Source organism: Xenopus laevis, chromosome 9_10L (genome assembly GCF_017654675.1).
Source record: "Xenopus laevis strain J_2021 chromosome 9_10L, Xenopus_laevis_v10.1, whole genome shotgun sequence".
Lineage (NCBI taxonomy): Eukaryota > Metazoa > Chordata > Amphibia > Anura > Pipidae > Xenopus > Xenopus laevis.
In genome coordinates this window covers 86,610,811-86,631,865 of record NC_054387.1, presented here as the reverse complement: position 1 = coordinate 86,631,865, position 21,055 = coordinate 86,610,811, and the positions used below count along the sequence as shown (strand labels likewise).

At 37.9% G+C, this 21,055-nt stretch overlaps 1 protein-coding gene across 25 annotated transcripts in view; it reads left to right on the top strand.

The window, feature by feature from the left end:
- The first annotated feature begins 399 nt into the window (after nt 1-399).
- Nucleotides 400-21,055, top strand: part of unc80.L (unc-80 homolog, NALCN channel complex subunit L homeolog) — a 92,123-nt gene continuing 71,467 nt past the window's right edge. For 19 of the 25 annotated variants that reach the window (XM_041577227.1, XM_041577225.1, XM_041577228.1 and 16 more), the window contains exons 1-17: nt 400-588; nt 4,415-4,463; nt 6,733-6,889; nt 7,015-7,310; nt 7,447-7,570; nt 7,956-8,029; nt 9,180-9,319; nt 10,615-10,876; nt 11,623-11,751; nt 13,074-13,290; nt 14,694-14,831; nt 15,115-15,383; nt 16,821-17,177; nt 18,084-18,221; nt 18,434-18,581; nt 19,259-19,407; nt 20,815-20,981. In XM_041577227.1, the coding sequence (XP_041433161.1) occupies nt 497-588; nt 4,415-4,463; nt 6,733-6,889; nt 7,015-7,310; nt 7,447-7,570; nt 7,956-8,029; nt 9,180-9,319; nt 10,615-10,876; nt 11,623-11,751; nt 13,074-13,290; nt 14,694-14,831; nt 15,115-15,383; nt 16,821-17,177; nt 18,084-18,221; nt 18,434-18,581; nt 19,259-19,407; nt 20,815-20,981 (2,906 nt within the window). In that variant the 5' untranslated portion in view covers nt 400-496. The remainder of the gene's footprint in view (nt 589-4,414; nt 4,464-6,732; nt 6,890-7,014; nt 7,311-7,446; nt 7,571-7,955; nt 8,030-9,179; nt 9,320-10,614; nt 10,877-11,622; nt 11,752-13,073; nt 13,291-14,693; nt 14,832-15,114; nt 15,384-16,820; nt 17,178-18,083; nt 18,222-18,433; nt 18,582-19,258; nt 19,408-20,814; nt 20,982-21,055) is intronic. The other 6 variants (XM_041577235.1, XM_041577234.1, XM_018236092.2 and 3 more) reach the window with 1 other exon arrangement.

Genomic DNA, 21,055 nt, shown 5'->3' with positions numbered 1-21,055 from the left:
TTCAGCTTGTGGCTTAGGGACAATGCTTAGTATGGGAATATAACCTTGTCCAGCACAAGCAGCCCCTTTGCTTGCCCTTATTATTTAGGGTTTTTAGATATATATTAACACCATCAGTTGCAGCAGTCATCATACCAAATCTTAATCATGTTTCTTTAAATAAACAATCACAGGGTGCACAGCAGCAGTGACGTGTTTGCCCATATCTTTCTGTAAGCACTGATACACGGGGTATAACAGTAAGGCTGGAGTCCTGTAGAAAGCCTAATGTAAGCAAATGACCCGAGTGGGCAGACAGCTCGCTTGGGGTAGAAACGTTCTGCTGCAGTACCGAGCTCGGCCGCCGCTGCTGGGGCGCTGTCCACAAGAGGTGGTGCTGAAAAGGAAAGCGAATGACAGGAGCAGACATCTTCCTGAGCAGGATCCAGGCAGCAAGCGGTAGCAGCAGCAGCAGCACGGGGGGCAGCGGGGCAAGCGGGGAGCCCCATCTCCCGACATGGTGAAGAGAAAAAGCTCAGAGGGGCAGGAGCAGGAGGGGCCCCGGGGGATCCCACTCGCAATCCAGATCTTCTTGTGGAGGCAAACCAGGTATTTGCTATTTTGATCTTTCTCATGGCAATCTTTATTCTCAGATACTCCATAATGAGTAGAGGCAAGAAATATCGACAACATATCATCTCTGACCCAAAGAGCTTACAGTTTAGTGTAAGGACAGGGATCCTTTGGTACACCGGCTGTGATAGAGATACAGCAACCAACCAGAGGGATGCTGGGAGATCTGCAACAGCTGCTGAGCCAAAGGCTTCCTATCCTATCCCCCAGCCCAATATTGGTTGATCAGACACACATACATCAAAGGTCACAGGGAGCAGAGTGTTCAATGAAACCTTGTTCTCTTTGTCCAGAGCCCTCTGGTTTTCTTTCCTGTTCAATCATTTTGTCTCGGTTCCCACCACTATTCTGCTCCCATTCATCTGTGTGACATATATGAATTATTTACCCATAGTTTTCGTTTTGTTTTTAATCAATGATTTATTTTCCTGCAATCTTATCTACTATTACTTCTTCTGATTTGAGTGATCTATTTTTTCTCCTATGCTCCATTCATAACAGTCTGTGGCTGATATCCACTCGCCCCTCACCACCCAGCCCCCACCTGCCATTATGTTTTACTTATTTATATAATTAAAACACCTACAAAAATAATAATTTCCCTGAATGATTTATTCATTTATTTCATTCAGTCTATTAGTTGTAGTTCCACAGTATTAACCATTTGAGGAATATTGACACTGTTTTCCCCCTCTTCAAATGACACTTGATTTAATTTAAAATTCATGAGCCGATCCCATTAATTATGACTGCATTTTCTTGGAGTTTCTGTATTTCTTTAAACTAATGTTAAATGCATTGCACAAAAACACTGCAACTATCTGTTGTTGATCTCATGATCTGATGAATAACTATTACAGTTATTGGAAATACAAACGAAATAGAAATTGCTTTATACATAAGTCATTCATTAAATTGTTATAAGTATCAAATATTTGATTAAAGACTTCAGAATTTGTTTGCATGCACACCTATGTTACAGAAAAAAGTACCAAAACTGGTAGAGGTGCAAATCAGAATTGTTTGCCTGCTATTATTTTGGAATCCTGGGGGGAAATGCTGCATTGTGGGTAAAACCTTGCACTTAGCATTAATATTAATAAATGAGCCCCAATGTTACAGTAAAGGAGGAAACAAATAAACAAGATTTTTATACCTTAAATGTGATTCTGAATTTTTTACACTAAAATAATATGTATGAATGAGACTCTAAATCATGTACCCTTACCTGAAAGCAGTGTCAGAGGGCTATACAAATGCTGTAAGTGTTGGATATTTTTCTGTATACATATCATTATGTTAAATTAGGACTGTATAAGTTGTCACTAGGGTATCTTTCAGAGCAATTCAGTGTAAAACTAAAAGCTGGGTAAATAGATAAAAGAAAAAATGTTTCTAAAATAGTTAGTTAGCCAAAAATGTAATGTATAAAGGCTGGAGTGAGTGGATGTCTAACATAACAGAACACTACTTCCTGCTTTTCAGCTCTCTAACTCTGAGTTAGTCAGCGACTTGAAGGGGGGCCACATGGGACATATCTGTTGCAATTGATCCTCAGCATTCAGCTCAGATTCAAAAGCAACAGATATGACCCATGTGGCCTCCCTCAAGTCACTGATTGGTTACTGCCTGGTAGCCAATCAGTAGAACCCAAGAGAGCTGCAAAGCAGGAAGTTGTGTTCTGGCTATTATGTTACACATCCAGTCACTCCAGGTTTTATACATTACATTTTTGGCTAACTAACTATAATGAAAACATTTTTTATTGTGCACAGCCTATCTATTTACCCAGTTTTTATTTTATACTGAACAATTCATTTAACCATGGATCCCATATATTGTGGTATGGTTGCACATCCCCTCTGTTAGTATGCATTTGTTTCTCTAGGCAGCAGGTATAATGCATTAAGCATTTTCACTCAGAGTAGGTGTGGTAGGTGTGTCCTTACAGAGGTTGCTTGGCAAATAAATATGTTGCTTTATTTCTTTAAAGCAGAAAGTAAAGGTGTTACACAGCTCAATAAAACAACAGCATCAGAGCAGTTTTCCCACAGGCCTTACCTGCAGAGAACCAAAACCAGACTGACTCTGGATTACTGGGAGCAGCCTTTTATACCCAAAACTGCCAGCATGCTTTGTGGATCAGTGACATTATACATTTTAAAATGAAACACATATTAATTTAAAAGATAATTACAATTTTTACAAGTACATGTACAAAAGAGTCTGCACAGATTATATAGCCTATATGGAGGATACTTAGTTAAATGAACCTGTATCTGTAGTTTTATGTAACCATTAAGATGGCCATCAGTACTTCATTCCACAGGAGAGGGGTTGAAGCATGTTGTGGGGTATGAAGATTTACATATATTTTGAATAGTGTTTTCTTTTTTGCATTCAATTGTAAGGGTATCATAGAAGGCACGATCTATTGCTATGAGGGGTTTGCAATCATGCATCTTTAGAAGTGCTGTATTAAGTTTGTAGTAATCTGAGTCTGGTAGGTTATATTGTATTAAAGCCTCAGCTCTGGAAATCCCACGACCGCATTATTATTTCATAGATCAAGGCTAGTGTTTTGATACCCCTCCAGTTTGTGCTGAACTTTTTATATGTTGCTGTAAACTCATGTTTATGTGCACAAATTGCGCTGAGGCTACTTTATCTGCTACCCTAAACCTTGCAACCTTGTCCTGTAATTGGCACCTTGGATGCATGTCCTTGCACTCTAGCCTGAAGCGCAAAGGCCTTCCTTCTTGAATTACAGTGCTACCTGTGTGTGGCAGCAATGTGTTTATGAGGGACAGAAAGTAGAGGCACATAAGTGTTCCCTATCCTATTTATATTCTGTCATTCAGACATGCAAGTTAAACAATGCAGACACAGAGTGTAAAGGAACCTTGTCCTTGTCCTGTCCACCTGCTTTGACCCTGCTCTCTGTACCTTGCCCCAGATTTATAATCTCAAATGAGGTACAGAACACAAGTATTTCCTTACTGCTCTAGCACTTGCATCACAACCATATGTATAAGAGGCCCAAAACACTTTCATTTCAAAGTTGGGGCTCTTACATAGGGTTGAGTGCATCTTAATGCATCAGTTTATTGATACCTTTATATTCTGCATGACTGTACTCCTGAATGTTGTATTTCAATAGGTATTTTTACACACAACAAGCTGCTTTTTCTTGCACTCTCAATAAAATAAAAGGTCGTGTTTGGAAAATAAAAAGTTGTGTATAAATAAATGGATTAAAAAACAATACAGGTATGGGATCAGTTATCTGGAAAATCATTATCCAGAAAGCTCAGAATTACAGATAGGCCATCGGCCATAGACTACATTATAATCAAATAATCTAACATTTTTAAAATTATTTTGCTTTTCTTTAAAATAATAAAACAGTAACTTGTACTTAATCCTTATTTGAAACAAAACCAGCCCATTGGGTTTATTTATGTTTACATGATTTTCTAGTAGACTTAAGACACGAATATCCAAATTACAGAAAGACCCCATATCTGGAAACCCCCAGGTCTGGATAACAGATCCCATACATGCTCAGCATGTGTTTTTAAAGACAAAGAACATTGACCTTACTTCACCCAAATGTTGTTGGACTACAACTCCCAGTATACACCAATGTACTTTATATTTAATGGTGAATCCATGCCAAGACTAGACAATGTACTTCAACCCAGCATTATCAAGGATTTATTCTTAAAGTAATACTGGTTGATGAGACATTTTCTCCTCTACATGACCCGCTTCATAATAAATCTCTGTCATTTCCCCACAGTGCGTTTCTGAGACCAAAGCTGGGGAAGCAGTATGAAGCCTCTTGCGTGGTAGGTACTTCCAGTCTTCATTTTGGCTTTTCCGTTTCCATTTGGTTGTTAATATTTAAGATAAAGGCTGTCCACCGAGAGGTCTATGGGCTCTCAAAACGGTTTTTACTCAACAGGCACTTGATTTGCAATATCATTGTTATGCCAATATGTTCCTGTCTGATAAAGAAAATATGGCAGCATGAAACAATGAAACATGGTCGCAGTCGTCTATGCTGCTTCCATTATCTTTCTACAGCTAATACTTGGCACTTGGGCCTCTTACAATCCCGGATGTACCTAGTACATTTTACTTTCACACAGTGCTTTATTGTTTACTGACACATACCCTGTAACAGATTGCTCCTTGTAGTATCACTTTACCTTAGAGTGTAGCAGCTGGACAATTTCCAGCATAATTCTAAATTAAATACTATTCTCCATGTTCCAGACCCTGCTTAATGGGCTTGTGTTTTTAGGTAGAACTCGTTCACTGAAATAATGTCCATACGCATCAAAAGTAAACTCTGTCTCGGGTTAATACGCTGTGACATGTATGTAGGTAAATAAATTATGACTTTCATTGGTCAATTTTTTTCTAATTAATTAGTAGGTCAAGTGGAACCCTGAGAGCTCCCGTCTGTGTAGACAGTAAGGATATTCCCACATGGATCTAGCTATCTCAGCCATTTTGACAGATGCTAAAAGCACAAGTATTTGTGGTTTATGAGGGCTGGAGCTGAGAGTATTTTGTTACAGTGCCACTGATATAATCATAGCCCCAGTGGGAAAATAAAGGAAATATAAACACGTATTTAGGCTGTATCTCTTGTTACAGGAAAGGCCTGTTCAGACAAGTAAACAACAGAAGGGTTAGATCTCAGCTGATCATATGTATGTGCTTCCTAATAGCTGGTATTTATTTTTCCAAAAAACATTGATCTTTGTAATGCTATCTTTAATTGGAACATTACAGGACATCACCTACTATTAAGAAAAGCACATGTCATATCATAAATGATAGCTTAACAATATAATAAGCGTCCTATGTCTCTAGCTGCTGCTGAAATGCCTGTGAACACAAATACTTCACCAGTGCAGCTTGTGTTTTAGTGATGCTATTTGCTAGGTGAAGCAGTATCAACTAGTGATGAAAGTTTTTGCTAGGTGTGGATTCCTGGTAAAAATTCTTTGCAAAAACACGGCAAAATTTCACTGCGAAAAAATGTGGTGCCCTTTGATTCCAATTCATTTTTGCACAAAAAAAAAACCACCATGGAAAATCGCAAGTTGACTCTAAAAAATTTACTACGAAAAATACCCTTTGACATCAATGCAGTTTGTGCTAAAAAAAAGTAGCGAAGTAGCCAATACGATGGTAAAAGTAGCCAAAAAAAACATTCAAAATTCAAAATTTTTTTTATTCTATTCCTTCACTCGAGCTAAGTAAATGGACCCCAGGAGTGCTTGTCACATAAGGCTACAGGCCTCATTTAAGAACCCAGGGTTTACTTGCAAAGTGCCAACACTGGGTGTGAAGCTTACTTAAAAAAGGGATACTCATTCCAAGTAGGCAGTAGCTATGCTTTATAAGCTAAATACAGAAATGGGAAATGTAACAGAAAGCTCTATTTCAAGGATTGGATTTCCTAACATTTAGGAGCAGATTTACCAAAATGTGAGATTAAAACTCACAGAAAAACTCATCCATGTTCTATTCATTCCTGTGGGATTTTTAGAATCGTATTTATCGTATTTATGAGTTCACCGTTTGATAAATCTGCTTTTAAATATCCCATAGCAATGAATAGAACATGGGTGAGTTTTTCTGTGGTGAGTTCTAAATTCACATTTTGATAAATCTGCCCCTCTGTAGCAAAAGTATATGAAAAGTTGCAGTTGGGACAAAGCAATCTATGAAAGTATGCATTTTCAGCTATGGAAGTACAAAAATGTACCTGCTGCGCGATGGTATAAAATGTTATAACCCATGCTAGTTTTCCAGCATTCTATAAAGTAGAAAAGCCCCTACCCATGTATTAACATCTATAAGTGGAACACACTACCTAAGGCAGGTGTAAAAGTGACCATTGGTTGAACAGAAGATGAACAGTTAGCAACACCAGCAGTTGCACCTATACCCTATTGGTTCTGCTAAACCATTTGAAAAAAGTAATGTAAGTTATATATCATGCCATAGTTTGTGTAGACTACATTGCATTGATAATATAATTAAATGTATCTTGTTTAGCTTCAATCTAACTTTCCATGGATTTGTATCACTGCACAGTCTTTCGAGAGAGTTCTGGTTGAGAACAAGTTGCATGGCCTGTCTCCTGCCCTGTCTGAAGCTATACAGAGTATCTCTCGCTGGGAACTGGTCCAAGCTGCACTCCCACATGTATTGCACTGCACAGCCACACTGCTCTCCAACAGGAACAAGCTAGGTCAGTACACAGAACTTACCCTGTGCAACTCCATATGAAATGGTTAATGAATTTATTTCTGATTCATTCATTCGTGTTTTGATTTCATGACAGTTTGCTGTCAATAAATGTAATATTTATTGTAGGACATCAAGATAAACTAGGTGTTGCAGAGACCAAGCTTCTGCACACTCTTCACTGGATGCTTCTGGAAGCTCCCCACGATTGCTCTCATGATAGATTTGGGGGTGACCGAAGCTCCAGTTGGGGAAGAGGCAGTGGTGCTTTTATTCACCAAGAAAACCAGGGATCACCAGGACACTCAAGACAAAGCAACACTAATGAGGAAGATGAGAATAACCGAAGGACGTTCCTACAAAATTCTATGGCAACAGTCGAGCTCTTTGTGTTCCTGTTTGCACCTCTTGTTCATAGGATTAAGGTAACTTGATATTAAATTATATTTTATACAATATACATAAAAGGCAACTAATGTAAATGTCATAGTAGGGAATGTATAAGATTACTAGTGACTCATAAACTGCAAATAAATTTCACTTCATGCCTTCTCTATCTAGGAATCAGACCTGACTTTTCGCTTGGCCAGTGGGCTGGTTATTTGGCAGCCAATGTGGGAACATAGACAGCCCGAGGTCCCGGCTTTTACAGCCCTGGTAAAACCCATTCGCAACATCATCACAGGTATGTATTAAATGTAGTTTGCTCCCATGAGAATTCATTTGAATGTGTAATACATTTGCTGATAAATGCCTTCTTGCTTGTGTCAGCAGCACTGATGCCATGTGCCAAACTAAGGGAATGACTTACTGATAGATACATGCTGAGAATGTTATAGCTTATAGTACATGAGTGTAGAGAGAGCAGGCTGCATGTGTAAACTGAGTACTGCTTAAGAGGCAGATCCTCTTGTGGGCCCCCACTGCATGTGAGCAACAGATAACTGATAAGATGTATCCAGAAAAAAGTCCAACAGGAGAAGAGATACAGGATGATGTTGTAGTATAACCTCAACTGAATTTTGATTCAGTCTAAAGATATTGCCTGATTAAACATCTATTTTTTTTAGCCAAAAGAAACTCCCCTTGCAACAGTCAGACCCAAGCACAAGACTCTCCAAAACTAGACATAGGACCAACACAGGTACAGTATGCATCCTGTTCATTTTATTATATGTGTGTTTTTGTACAACGTAATTGAACATCTGTTTTGATGATAAAACTTCTGTATATGCGCAGTTTGATTTTCAGTGTAAAAGAAAAAGAATACATCAGAAAAGAATAATTATAAAAGTTGTTGTTCATAAAGTTTGCACCATAGGTAGTCGCAGTCTCTAATGTACATAGAGATTTAGCACCAATGTTGTGTTCTATATATATATATATATATATATATATATATATTATATATATATATATATATATATATATATATATATATATATATATATATATATATATATATATATATATATATAAATAAACAAAAAGGAGTCCGCACTCAAAGGTCTTGTGAAGAAAAAATATAGGTATTTTATAAAAGTAAGTCTCTAATGTACATAGAGATTTAGCACCAATGTTGTGTTCTATATATATATATTATATATATATATATATATATATATATATATATATATATATATATATATATATATATATATATTGGTATTTTATAAAAGTATGTGCTCTCATTAACCATTTACAGTTTTACAGTAGGTTAGTATATTAAAAAAAATCAATAAAACAATATAAGTAAATAAAGCAAGGAACTAGTGCACATGTTATATGTTAAAGTTAAAATCACTGAGAACTTCAGGCGACTTCGGAAATCTGAAGCCATCCCGCGGGCGATTTGTATTTTAGCTGGCGGGAAGGCAGTACAGGGAAATTAGCCACACGCAAAAGAGGAGATTTGTCGATGGGCGACTAATCTCCCCGTCTGCCACCACCCTCAGGGTAGAGTCTCATGTCAATGTTCAGAGGCTATTGACACCATGATTGGTTTCAATGACCCTACAAGCTTTTGCAGCAATGCCGTTTTGAAAGGGGCACTATATGGAATTTGTTAGAAAATATTAATGTTTATAATCTATTGTTTGGGTTAAAAATATATAAATAGGTAAAAGTAATTCTTTATATGGTATAATGAAACACAATTCATGAAAAAAATAGGTTTAATTTGGTTATGTTTTGCTTTTTTATTAATTTATATAAAATCACCTGTTTTAGAGCATAACCTGTAACCATTACACCAAGTGGTCATATTATTTTCATCTTTTTCTGTAACTTTGAAGGGATTTGAGGTGGTATCTGAATTGACTCAGCCTGACTCCCTATCTCCCAGAGCTGCCGCCTCCAGCTGCCAAAGAGCAAATTCATTTGATGGTTGTGTCACATGCAACACATCAAAGGAGAGAGGACCTTCCCTCCCAAGGTACTTGCCTATGAACCAAAGTCAATATCGATAGCATTAACTGTTATCAGAACATGAAAGGAAATAGCAGTTCTAAGGAGGGGCATTGTAAAGTGGAGCCATTCAGCAAGTACAGGGATCAGAATAACATTCCAATTAATTTCTCTAAGATATCTCACTGCAAATGGGTAAATCTTCTTTGGCAAAAACAAGAGTGGATATGTTTTGGGGGTTTGTAGAGTCTGCACCTTTTTATCCCCTGTGGATAACACAGCACCCCCAGTACATGATTACACACCCTAGGGGTCCCTAACAACTATTTTCAAATGCTAACAAACCCCTAGAACAAACCCCTACCAGGCTTATTTTCCACAGGCCGAGAATGGCACACATAGTGAGCATAGGGCAGGTAGAATATGGTACACGCACAGGGAGCATAGGGCAGGCAGAGTATGGCACACACAGGGAGCATAGGGCAGGCCGACTATGGCACACACAAGGAGCATAGGGCAGGCAAATTATGGCACACACAGGGAGCATAGGGAAGGCAGACCAGAGCAAGAGACAGGGAAACCTATCAGGACCACTCTAATATGTACCACATACAGTGACACAGTGCTGGTACCCCTTCATCAGTTTGTATGAGTATGAACAGGTGAACTATGTGGGCATTTTCAGTATGGGTATGAACAGTATAGGGTTTTTAGGGTGTGAACAACTGAGGTGTTACATGTGTGAACAATGCAGGAGTTTATAGTCTGAATTTTAGGGGTTTAAAATGCAGTGTCCAGTTAATCTCAGTACTGATACCTTTTTAAATCTTACACATGGTAAGCAGACACAGCATGAAGACTTTCATGTGGGGGGCACACAAGGTTTTACCAATTCTTAGGGCAAGAATGCATGGGACATTTTGTCATCTGTCCAAAATTGCCTCCAGCATGCATGGGTGAAAAAACATTTGAAAATACCTTTGTATTGGTAAAGCAGGGAATCTCCCTGTTTAAACCAGTTTAATTGCATTATTTATAAATAGTTGGTTTTTAATTTGATATATTTGCAACATTAGGTTCTCTCTCTAGCAGTTATTCTATGCTTTCCCTTATATTTGTCCCTAATCCTAGGGCCCTATCTACAGTTATTTCCCCAGAATACTTACTCCTCCTTGTCTAGTTTAAACACCTCCCTACCCTCTGTGAGCTTATAGCTTGTGCTGTATTGGTTTAATGAGAAACCATAGTATGATCATTTAATGAAGAATATACAACTGGTCCCATTATCATAACAAAATATTGTTCCTCATCATCTATTTTCAGATCATCTTTAGTGATTCCACCATGTCAGAAGTCTCGCTATGCTACTTACTTTGATGTTGCCGTTCTAAGATGCTTGCTGCAGCCCCACTGGTCAGAGGAAGGCACACAGTGGTCCCTTATGTATTACCTGAACCGGCTCAGACATATGCTAGAAGAGAAGCCAGAGAAGTCTCCTCAGTCAGAAGAACCACCAATTCCACGACCCCGTAGTAGCTCAATGGTGGCGGCTGCTCCTTCTCTTGTGAACACCCATAAAACCCAAGTGAGAATGACAAAAAATGAAATACTAACTAGAGGGAAAGGCTGCTAAAAATACTATAGAAGGAGAGGGAATCTGCGCTCAGCCAATTAACTCTCTGTCGATGAATGCGTCAATCCTCTTACACAGATGTACCGAACATCCAAAACTGCTAGACTTTCAGTAAGGGAGAGGAGAGCACTTGGACGCAGATTAACTGCTTGTGATTAATATTTATTTAAGCTGCTGTACACGACATGTTTCGGCCTGTAATTGCCCTTTCTCAAGTGTAACGAGAAAGGGCAATTACAGCCCGAAACATGTCGTGTACAGCAGCTTAAATAAATATTAATCACAAGCAGTTAATCTGCGTCCGAGTGTTCTCCTCTCCCTTACTGAAAGTCTAGCTGCAAAAAATACATGAAGTTGGCAGAATTAGGAAGGCAGCAAAGCAGTACAAAATTATTAGGTAACGATACGGTCAAAAAAAATAGTCAAAGCAAAGCAGACATAAAGCAGATGTAATAAGATGTACAAGTCTGAGTCAGAAACAGAGAAACATATATCAGAGGGCAGACAAGTAAGGAAAGACTAGGAAATGAATTATAATAAGAATGGGCTGGGTATAAGAATACATTAGGGCAAGCTCAGATATCTTTAACCATTGCATATAGATAATTTGGATTTAAGCATTATATTTTCTAACTGTTAATATATGGAAGTTCTAATAGATCATTAATAAAACCAGTTCAATTTGTGCTTTTTATAAGGACCTTACTATGAAGTGTAATGAGGAAGACAGAGGTACAGAGCCCTATGCCAAGGTCTCACTGACCAACCTGAGAAGACCTGCAATTCCTGACCTTTCCTCTGACATTGGCATTAATATCTTCAAAAAGGTGAGAGAAATTGGTTTCAAGATTTATGGGAATTGAAATAGTTGCATAGCTAATTTGGGTTGAAAAAAAGACAAGTCATCGAACACAATAAACTGTGACCTTCATCATGAATGAACAGTAATAATGGTTGATTAAATGATGTGTATGACAAAGCTTCTCTTTTCATGTTCACCCTGTGTGTGACCTTTTGCATGACCTAGTCTAGTGATATGTCCTTTTATGCATATACACATACATGTACTGTATATAACTAATTGTAGACTCCTGACATCACTGTAGCCCTGGATATTGTGCTTATCCAAGAAGTTATCTAAGCAACCATTAAAGGAATCTGCCATCACAACATCACCCATCACGGCATTAAATAACCTCACTACCCTCACAATTAAGAAGGATTTGTGTTGCTTTAAGCGGATATTCTGTCCCTCAAAAGGTCTATTGATTTTCTCTATGTAAAAAAACATGCCCTGCTATCTGTTTATAATGCCCTTCAAAGTATGTGTTAAGAGTAACCATGTCCGTCTGAAGTGCCTTTTCTCCAGACAAAACAACTGCAACCTGGATAGACTTTCCTCATAGTTTAATTCTTCCATTTCTCTTACCAGTTTAGTTGCATGCCACTCTCTCAAGGTGAAGCCTTACTAATCCCTATAAAGAGGCATCGTTATGTTTTCATTCCTTGAGTCAATGACCTTATTTAAGGCATGACGGCACTTTATTTGTTTTAGTAGCCACTGTCTGACACAGTATCCTTCCATAATTCCATAGTTCATTTGGGTTAAAAAAGACACAGATTTCAACCCCTCCAAATGACATCCAGTGCATATAGATATACTGTACATACTTATCAGTATCATTGTAGCTTTGCATATTATACTTGTCAAAGAAGTATTCCCAGTCAGTCTTAAAGACATTAACACATAAAGACATTTAGTAATCTACAATTGCCAAATCCTTTCCAGTTATGGAGGCCCCCAACTTTTATAAGTACATAACATTTATCAACATCAACCTCATTTTCCAGTTTGCTACCAAATTTTCCAATTGGGAAGCGTCCTCCAAAGTGGCAGCATCCTGCATGGAACTTGAATTTTGTATCATCAAAAAATAGAAACAGTACTTTCAATGTCCACCTCCAGGTCATTAATAAACAAGTTTCCAACTGAAAAGCAACGGACGGACCACTGCCGTGTTCCACTAACAAAACTGATCCAGTTTAGAAAATGTTTCATTCATCACTACTTTTTGTAACAATAGCAGTATACAATATACTATTATACTTTTTAGTCTGCCAGCTAATTCCAGTGTTTATATTCGACCAGTTTAAGAGTCGCAGGGAAGATCGGGACCGTAAGGGTTCTATTCCATACCATCATCAGGGCAAGAAACGCCAGCGCAGAATTGGGGTGCCATTTTTATTACACGATGATCATTTGGACGTTTCCCCGACCCGCAGTACATTTTCCTTTGGTAGCTTTTCAGGAGTTGGAGAAGAGAGGCGGGCCATGGAAAAAGGAGGATGGCAAACAGCAATACTTGGTAATATCAGTTTCTAATACTCAAGATGTTGAGTATGTTTCAAAATGGTGTAAGTTTGCAAATGCTAAAATGTCTAAATTAACTAGTTGTGCCTGTTACCTTGTACCTAGTGCCTATGCGCTTGTTTTTTCTAAATTAATGAAGAAGAAGGTACAAAGCACAGAGGCTTAATAGACATTGACCTGATTTAAGTGTTGCTCCCTTTATACACTGTGACTTCAAAATTGGGTGTGAATTGGGGGCAGTTTTTCTGTCTATTGACCTTTTCATAAATATGCTCCTCAAAGGAACAGTAACAACAAAAAAGGAGAAAACGCACATGATAAACAGCAGATAACAGATAAGCTCTGTAGTATACAATGGGATTCTTCAGAATATATCTTTTATCTAATGTGTATCCTGTGCTTCAATGGCTGCCCCCATGGCTATACAGCAGCTTGTCTATATAAACTATAATAGTGTTTCTAAAGCAAATACATCAACTGTACCAGTGCTGGGAAATGGTACATTATATCGCCATTCTTTTAAAATCATTTAATTTTTTGGTGTTACTGTTCCTTTAATGTCTTCATTCCACAATAATACCATTCTGAGGCTATATGTCAGCACAGACCTACAGCACAATTTATTGTGTTGCCACTTACTTCTACAAAAAATGTTTTCACGTTATTTAATGTTACATTAAAAATAAGAAACTAGCTGCAAGTGATATGCAGAAAAAGGATAAGTTTACAAACCACACACTTGCACATGTGTGCACTAAAGTGCATTACATATTTATAGACAAGTTACAATATAAATAAAACAATATTTTTTGCTTCATGCTTTGCTTCATGATAAAGAAGGATAGAAGGATTCTGATGCTTTAAAGGAGAAGGAAAGCTACAGAGGCATTTTATTGCCAATAGATTAGCTGCAATAGTGCAAGCTAGAATGCTATATTTATTCTGTAGAATATTTTACCATACCTGAGTAAAAAGCTCTAGAAACTCTCTGTTTGTTTAGAATAGGAGCTGCAGTATTAATGTGGTGTGACATCACTTCCTGCCTGAGTCTCTCCCTGCTCTGGGCTCAGATTACAGTAGAGAAGGGAGGGGTGGGGGGAGAGGAGCAAACTGAGCATGCTCTTGCCCAGGGCAATGAGGTTTAAGATGAAGGCAGGAAGTCTGATACAGAAGCCCATGTGTACACAATAGAAGGAAAGAAATGCAGTGTTTCTTTTGACAGGGGACTCAGAGCAGCATTACTTTGAGGGTTTACTGGTATATTTAGATGGACCTTTCTGATAAGGCTTACTTAGTTTTAACCTTTCCTTCTCCTTTAAGAGGCAAGAAAACTATGCATGCAGTGGTTGAGATTCAACGTTTCACATAACTTATTTTCACTATATAACTAACCTGCAGGTAAATTTACTCGGCGTGGCTCCGATGCAGCCACAGAGATGGAAAGTTTAAGTGCGCGACATTCCCACTCCCACCACACTCTGCTGACTGATGTACCTGACCACTCTAATAGCCATGGTGAAAACACAGTCAAAGAGGGTATGATTGATGACATTTCTGTGCAATTATAATAAATAATGTGTTACTAATGTGTTTGTTTAGCGGAAAAAGAGCATTGAGGGGAATATAATGGGGATATAATATAAGTAGAGATCCAGTATTAAGGAAACCATTTATCCAGAAAGCTCTGAATTACAGGAAGGCCATCTCCCATAGACTTCAGTGGGCATTGCATATATGGTTTGGGCATGGTGCTTGGCAGAAAATATGATAGGGGTTAAGGTCATGGAAAATATTTACACGTCCTGTAATTTTTTTTCAGTGAGATCCCAAATCTCCACCATAACAGTGGCCACTTTCAATACAACACTGGCTTCTTTCAATGTCGGTTATGCTGACTTTTTTACTGAACACATGAGAAAGCTTTGCAACCAAGTGCCGATTCCTGAGCTGCCCCACGAGCCATTGGCCTGTGCTAATCTACCAAGGAGCCTCACAGATTCCTGTATTAACTACAGCAGCTTGGAGGACACCGATCACATCGATGGGACCAATAACTTTGTTCATAAAAATGGAATGCTTGATCTCGCGGTAAGTGTGATCAGGAACAGACCGGTTGAGAACAGATTTCTGAATGAGCTTAGCACACGTTGCTTATTGTGTATTTGTAGAAAAATAAAGGCTATAGCGTGTTTTTATTTTGAATAACAAATATTTGTGAGCAATAATGTTACAGTAAAGGCGTCTTATTATAGTGAAAACAGTGAATCATCTTTCAAGAGGTAGATAGTTGTAGAACCCCAAAGGACTGTCACATACTGTATAAAGAAAGTTTAACGTGAGCCACAAGTATCTGAATTTCAGCCTTCACAGCTACAAAGAGCAAATACTCTTATAGGAGCTTCAGAAGCCAGGGCAATGTTTGTACAAATACAGACTAAAGGGCCCATTTGTAAATTTGTTTAAAGGGATGGCATTAAAACATTGATGCTGAAGCACAGCAGTGTGCTGTCATAAAACATGTGTCGTTATAACCCAGTTCTCAGGTTGTAGAAATTAATGTAATCATTTTCAGCTTTAGTCATACAGCTTGGTAATAATTAGTGATCTTTTATAAATCAGACCCTTAGCATTGTATATGATAATTAAATGTACAGGAATCACCTTTGTTTCTGTATAGCATTACTGGACCTCAAATGTTGTATACTGCTTATTTTAATGGCTTATTTACTACTGGGAAGGTAGTGTGCAGAGTGAAAAAACTGGCGCAATATGCCATTTCTTTGCACTGAAGTCAATGTATGGCTGGACAAATGCATTGCCACATGTCTTTGTCTTTCAGCCCCCATGAATATAGCACTGCCTGTGTTCAGTACTGAATTTTTGAGGGGCGGTGGGGCTGGGATGTAGGTGCCCCCCTTCTTCCACCTACCCATTCCCTGCACTTTATGATTATTTTAGCACACTCTTTAGCCCCTCAGTGTTTGTTTGTCTATGTAAATGAAACCTTTAATATTTTATAATACTCAGGGAACCTTGCAAGTTCTAAAGTTTGTTTCAGGTATTTTAATTATAGCAGCCAAACAACAGATAGGATTTACTGTTCTTTTTGTTTCTGTCTCCTCTTCCTAATAGATTGTAAGCTCTTTGGGTCAGGGACATCATCCTCACTGTGTTTTAAAACACCTAGCACTTAAGCATAGATTTCATTGTCAGTTATTTTAACTATACCTAAGTATACACCTTGTAAAGCATAACATACATTGGTGGCCATATATAAATTAATAAATACATACTTACAATACATCCAAAAAGCAAACATCTGAATGGTGGCCACAAGCAATTAGACCTGGAGTAAACTGTGCCTGTTATTACATTGTTGAATGTCTGGTTGGAAAAATGCTTGGTGGCTGACTAACAAACACTCTGACATTAACAAAATGAATAGTAATATTAGAACTTTTTGGACAGATTTCCATTAAGCATGACAGTGCAACTGAGGGACTTAATATGAATATTTCTCTCCAGGTTGTTCTTAAGGCGGTATACTTAGTACTGAACCATGATATCAGCTCTCGAATTTGTGATGTGGCTCTGAATATTGTAGACTGCCTGCTGCAGCTAGGTGTAGTGCCATGTGTAGAGAAGAAGAGAAAGAAGAGTGAAAATAAGGAGAACGAATCCACCTCGGTTTCAGGATCAGGCTCTGGTTGTGGAGAGAAGAGGCAAAGTGAAGGGAACTTCCAAATGAAGGGTGCAGCAAGAGGATCAAACTGTGGATTTGGGGGAACATCCAGTAGTGGAGCTAGTGGCGGAGGTGGAGGAGGGGATGGTGGAAGTGGTGGAAATGGATATTTTGATAAGAATGATAAAAACTCAGAAAAGGTAACTAATATGTTTTTTAAACTATTATTTATATTTTTGCATGCAGGGATTATTTCCTTCCATGGGGTTTTTGTTTTTAAAATTAGGCCTAAAGCTCAGAAATAACCAAAAAACATTAGACTTCCTTGTTAGGCTGTTGTCAAAATATAACCAATGTTTAAACATGCTGGGAGTTATAGTCCAGCATCATCTGGAAACCCAAGTGTAACCTTTTTACTACTAATGATCTAAAACTGTGCATTGCCATGCAAACAATAGTCCCATTGATTGGAACAGAATGCGGAAACGTATGTCTGTCATACTGTACCTTCCTTAAAAGGAATAAAGAATTTAAAGTATTTTGTTTTCGGGGAAAACAGGTGTCTATACATTTATCACATGCAGAATAATACAAAAAATAACCCATTAATATGACACTGCAGTTCTGTATCTGCACAGCAACACCGGGCATACTTCAGAATCAGGAGGTATCAATGGATATCTTATCAGTCTAACAGTACAAAAAAAGTTATTCTGTGTTTTAGGAATTCAGTTGATTTTTAGCTTCCTTAGCAGAATAATAATGTGTTCCCACTTGCAGAATTCTGAGAGAAGTCTTTGTCTTTGTTAAATAAATGTCTTATTTATTAAATGCCAGTCTTGTAGGGAAAGATTTGGCACGGGTAGGCCAGCTCTGAGCTTTGGAGACTAAGCAACATTTATTAGAATCTGTCTCTTATTTTCCTTGCAATAAATGTAAACTATGTAGGTGAGAATTATTAGAAAATTATGTATCGAACATTAATGCATTTGTTTGATTTGTTTCATTTATTATATATTCAAGTGTGTTTTAAAGCTTCTCTGAGCATTGCCTTAGTTATTTTCTTTTTTTGCCACTTGTTTTTTTTATTGGCTTCTGTTGCTGAGAATCAGGATGAAAATATCCCAGTTACCACGCACAAGCTGGCGCTGACCATGCTCATCAAGCTGGTAAAGTCTTTAGGCTGTGCTTATGGTTGTGGTGAAGGACATCGAGGAATGTCAGGAGATCGCCTAAGGAATCAGGTAAACAATGAGTGTATGGAGGTGGGCATAGACAATCACCCCAGTAATAGGAATATTAAGAAATATACAGTAGTCTTTGGATGGCTGTACCTTCGATTACTCTAAAAATACATTTTAGTAAAGTTGCTGTTATCATAATAGTTACCGCTAGATCATTACTCCCAGATTACTGTCCCAGTGAAGCATTTTGCCTTTTTTTATTTTTTGTGCAGGCACAGAGCTGTCTCACAAAACTCTACAAACTGGACAAAGTTCAGTTCCGTCAGACAATGAGAGACTATGTTAACAAAGATTCCCTCAATAACGTTGTGGACTTTCTTCATGCACTTCTGGGATTTTGCATGGAACCAGTTACAGACAGTAAGTTCAGCATGGGATATCTGTGATGCAAGGCAAACAAGTGCCAGTGTATGTCAAACTTCAAGTTCAAGCCCCACTTGAAGATACAAACTTGAATGTCCAGCCTTTGGTCAGGGCCAGTGTTAGCTCAGAGAAGGAGTACAAAATATAGAACAATATTGGAGTTGTTGAACCATAGTGCCAAGAATATCAAGAACAGTAAATACTAACCTCCAATCACCATCATGTCAATAGCACAAAATGTGTCTGTACTTTTCTTAATTCCTGAATAAAGATGTGAAATGTTATTTATCTCCTCCAATAAGCCCACATATTGACACTCAAAATCTCACCCTAACTGATCTTGAAGCTGGGATAGCTAATGGTAATTGTCCCCAATTCTCACCCTAATTATTGTTCAGTTTTAGCTTCCCCATTGCCAAATGCCACCCATATAAACAAGATATTTGTACAGGATGTTTAAGAATTGAAACAAAAGTTGATCATTAGTTGTTCATGCAAGGGATAGTCTTGCCCAATTATGTATTTCCCATTATCGATCAATTCTAAGGGTGAGTGATTGTGTTTTACAGCCTTTATTCCATGTACTAAATGCAAAACGATGCCTTGATTTCTACTGACTTTTCAATAGAGAACAACCACTCTGTTTTTTATGAATCTTATACTTTTACTCTCAGACAGGGCTGGGTTCGGTAACAATTTCACCACAATGGATAACAAATCTACAGCACAAAGTGTGGAAGGGATCATCGTGAGTTCTATGTTCAAGTCCTTGATCACACGTTGTGCTTCAACCACACATGAACTACACAGCCCAGAGAACCTGGTGAGCAATGTCCTTGCAATGTCTTTGCCAATATTTGTTTGAGGACATCTTCTGAACATATTTTAATGCAGTATCATTCTGCTATTTAATAAATAAAGTAAACATCATATTCACAATGTTTCTCATTAGATTTAAAGGTTATTTGAATTTCCATTTTTTGGGGGGTAGGGTGGACTTACTGTTAGTAATGTGCATAACAACTCCCAGTTGTGTACACACAGTAGGATGGACATATAGAGTAGGCTGAGCAGACCATACATAATAGGTTATTATAGGTGTAAAGAAGTATGTTCTCTGGTCACAATAATGGTGCAGCTCTGAGCTACTGGAGGGTATAGACAGACAGACTGTTTGCATGCACAGTGAAACTGTTAAGTGACTTTCATTAAATAAATATCCTCTCTGTATTAACTCTGATTAGGAAACAACAGAAAAACTAATTACAGTGTAGCGTTCTAAGGTAGCAGAGCAAAAGGGCATTAAAAACTGTATCACAGGGGATTGCAGGAAAGATGTGACTTGAGTGAATTGGTTTATTGTGTCATCTTTTTCACAATGTCCCATCATGCAGTATTCTTGGTTCTACACATGGTCATTTGTAAAAGCTGTTTTCAATTAAGCTGTCTATTCAATTTCTTGAAATGTCCTTTTATTATTATTAAGGATCGAAGTGAAAATTCTAATTTTTTTTAATTTTTTTGCTCTAAACTCTCAAATTTGAATTGTGAATTATCCAAACTGGATTTGAGTTTTAATTAGAATTTCAAGATTTATCATACTCTGGCACTTCGACACTTCAACTCTCGATTTCGACTATTCGCCACCTAAAACCTTCCGAATGACTGGTTAACTCAATGGGAGATCCAGTGGTGATGTTTGCAGCCTTCCTGATATTCAAGGTTTTTTCTGACAAAAAAACTTGAATCGAGTTTTTCTAATTCGACTTTATCAAAAATTTTGATTGGTCGAATTTCGAATTTATGGGAGTTTATAGGAGTTTTAAAAAACTCATGAATTCAAAATTTGACCCTTGATAAATGTTGCAATTTCTTTCTGTGTTGTGGCATGCCCCTACGTTGCTCAATAGGAAACCAAGCTTGCTTACAATCAAAAAGAGTAAAGCAATTCTATTATACTTCACACATGTATCTCTTTTGTAAGATGGGGCTGCAAATGCAGGATTTGTTGTAGAGTATGATCTCTATAAGGGCTGTTAAATATGCATCTGCCAGAATTGCAGTTCAGTAAAACCTAAGGACTGAAATGTTGTCTCTACTGAATTGGCCCTCTATATGCAGCACTAGGTATCCCTTGTGCTTGTATTATGTTGCCTTAAAAGGTGTAATAAAACCTTTTTTTTGCTCATATTCATTTTCTGTACTTCTGTAAACAATGTTGTTGTCACAGGGCTTATATTGCGATATCCGGCAGCTGGTGCAGTTTATCAAAGAGGCTCATGGAAACGTGTTCCGCAGGGTGGCACTCAGTGCCCTGCTGGATAGTGCAGAGAAGTTAACACCAGGAAAAAAATTAGAGGATGGAGATAAAGAGCCAAGACCTTCAGGAAGCAAAAGGTTTGCATCAAAATAAAGAAACAACAGGCCACTATGGAGATTTTACCTACTAGATTGCTTTGGCTGTGCTTTAG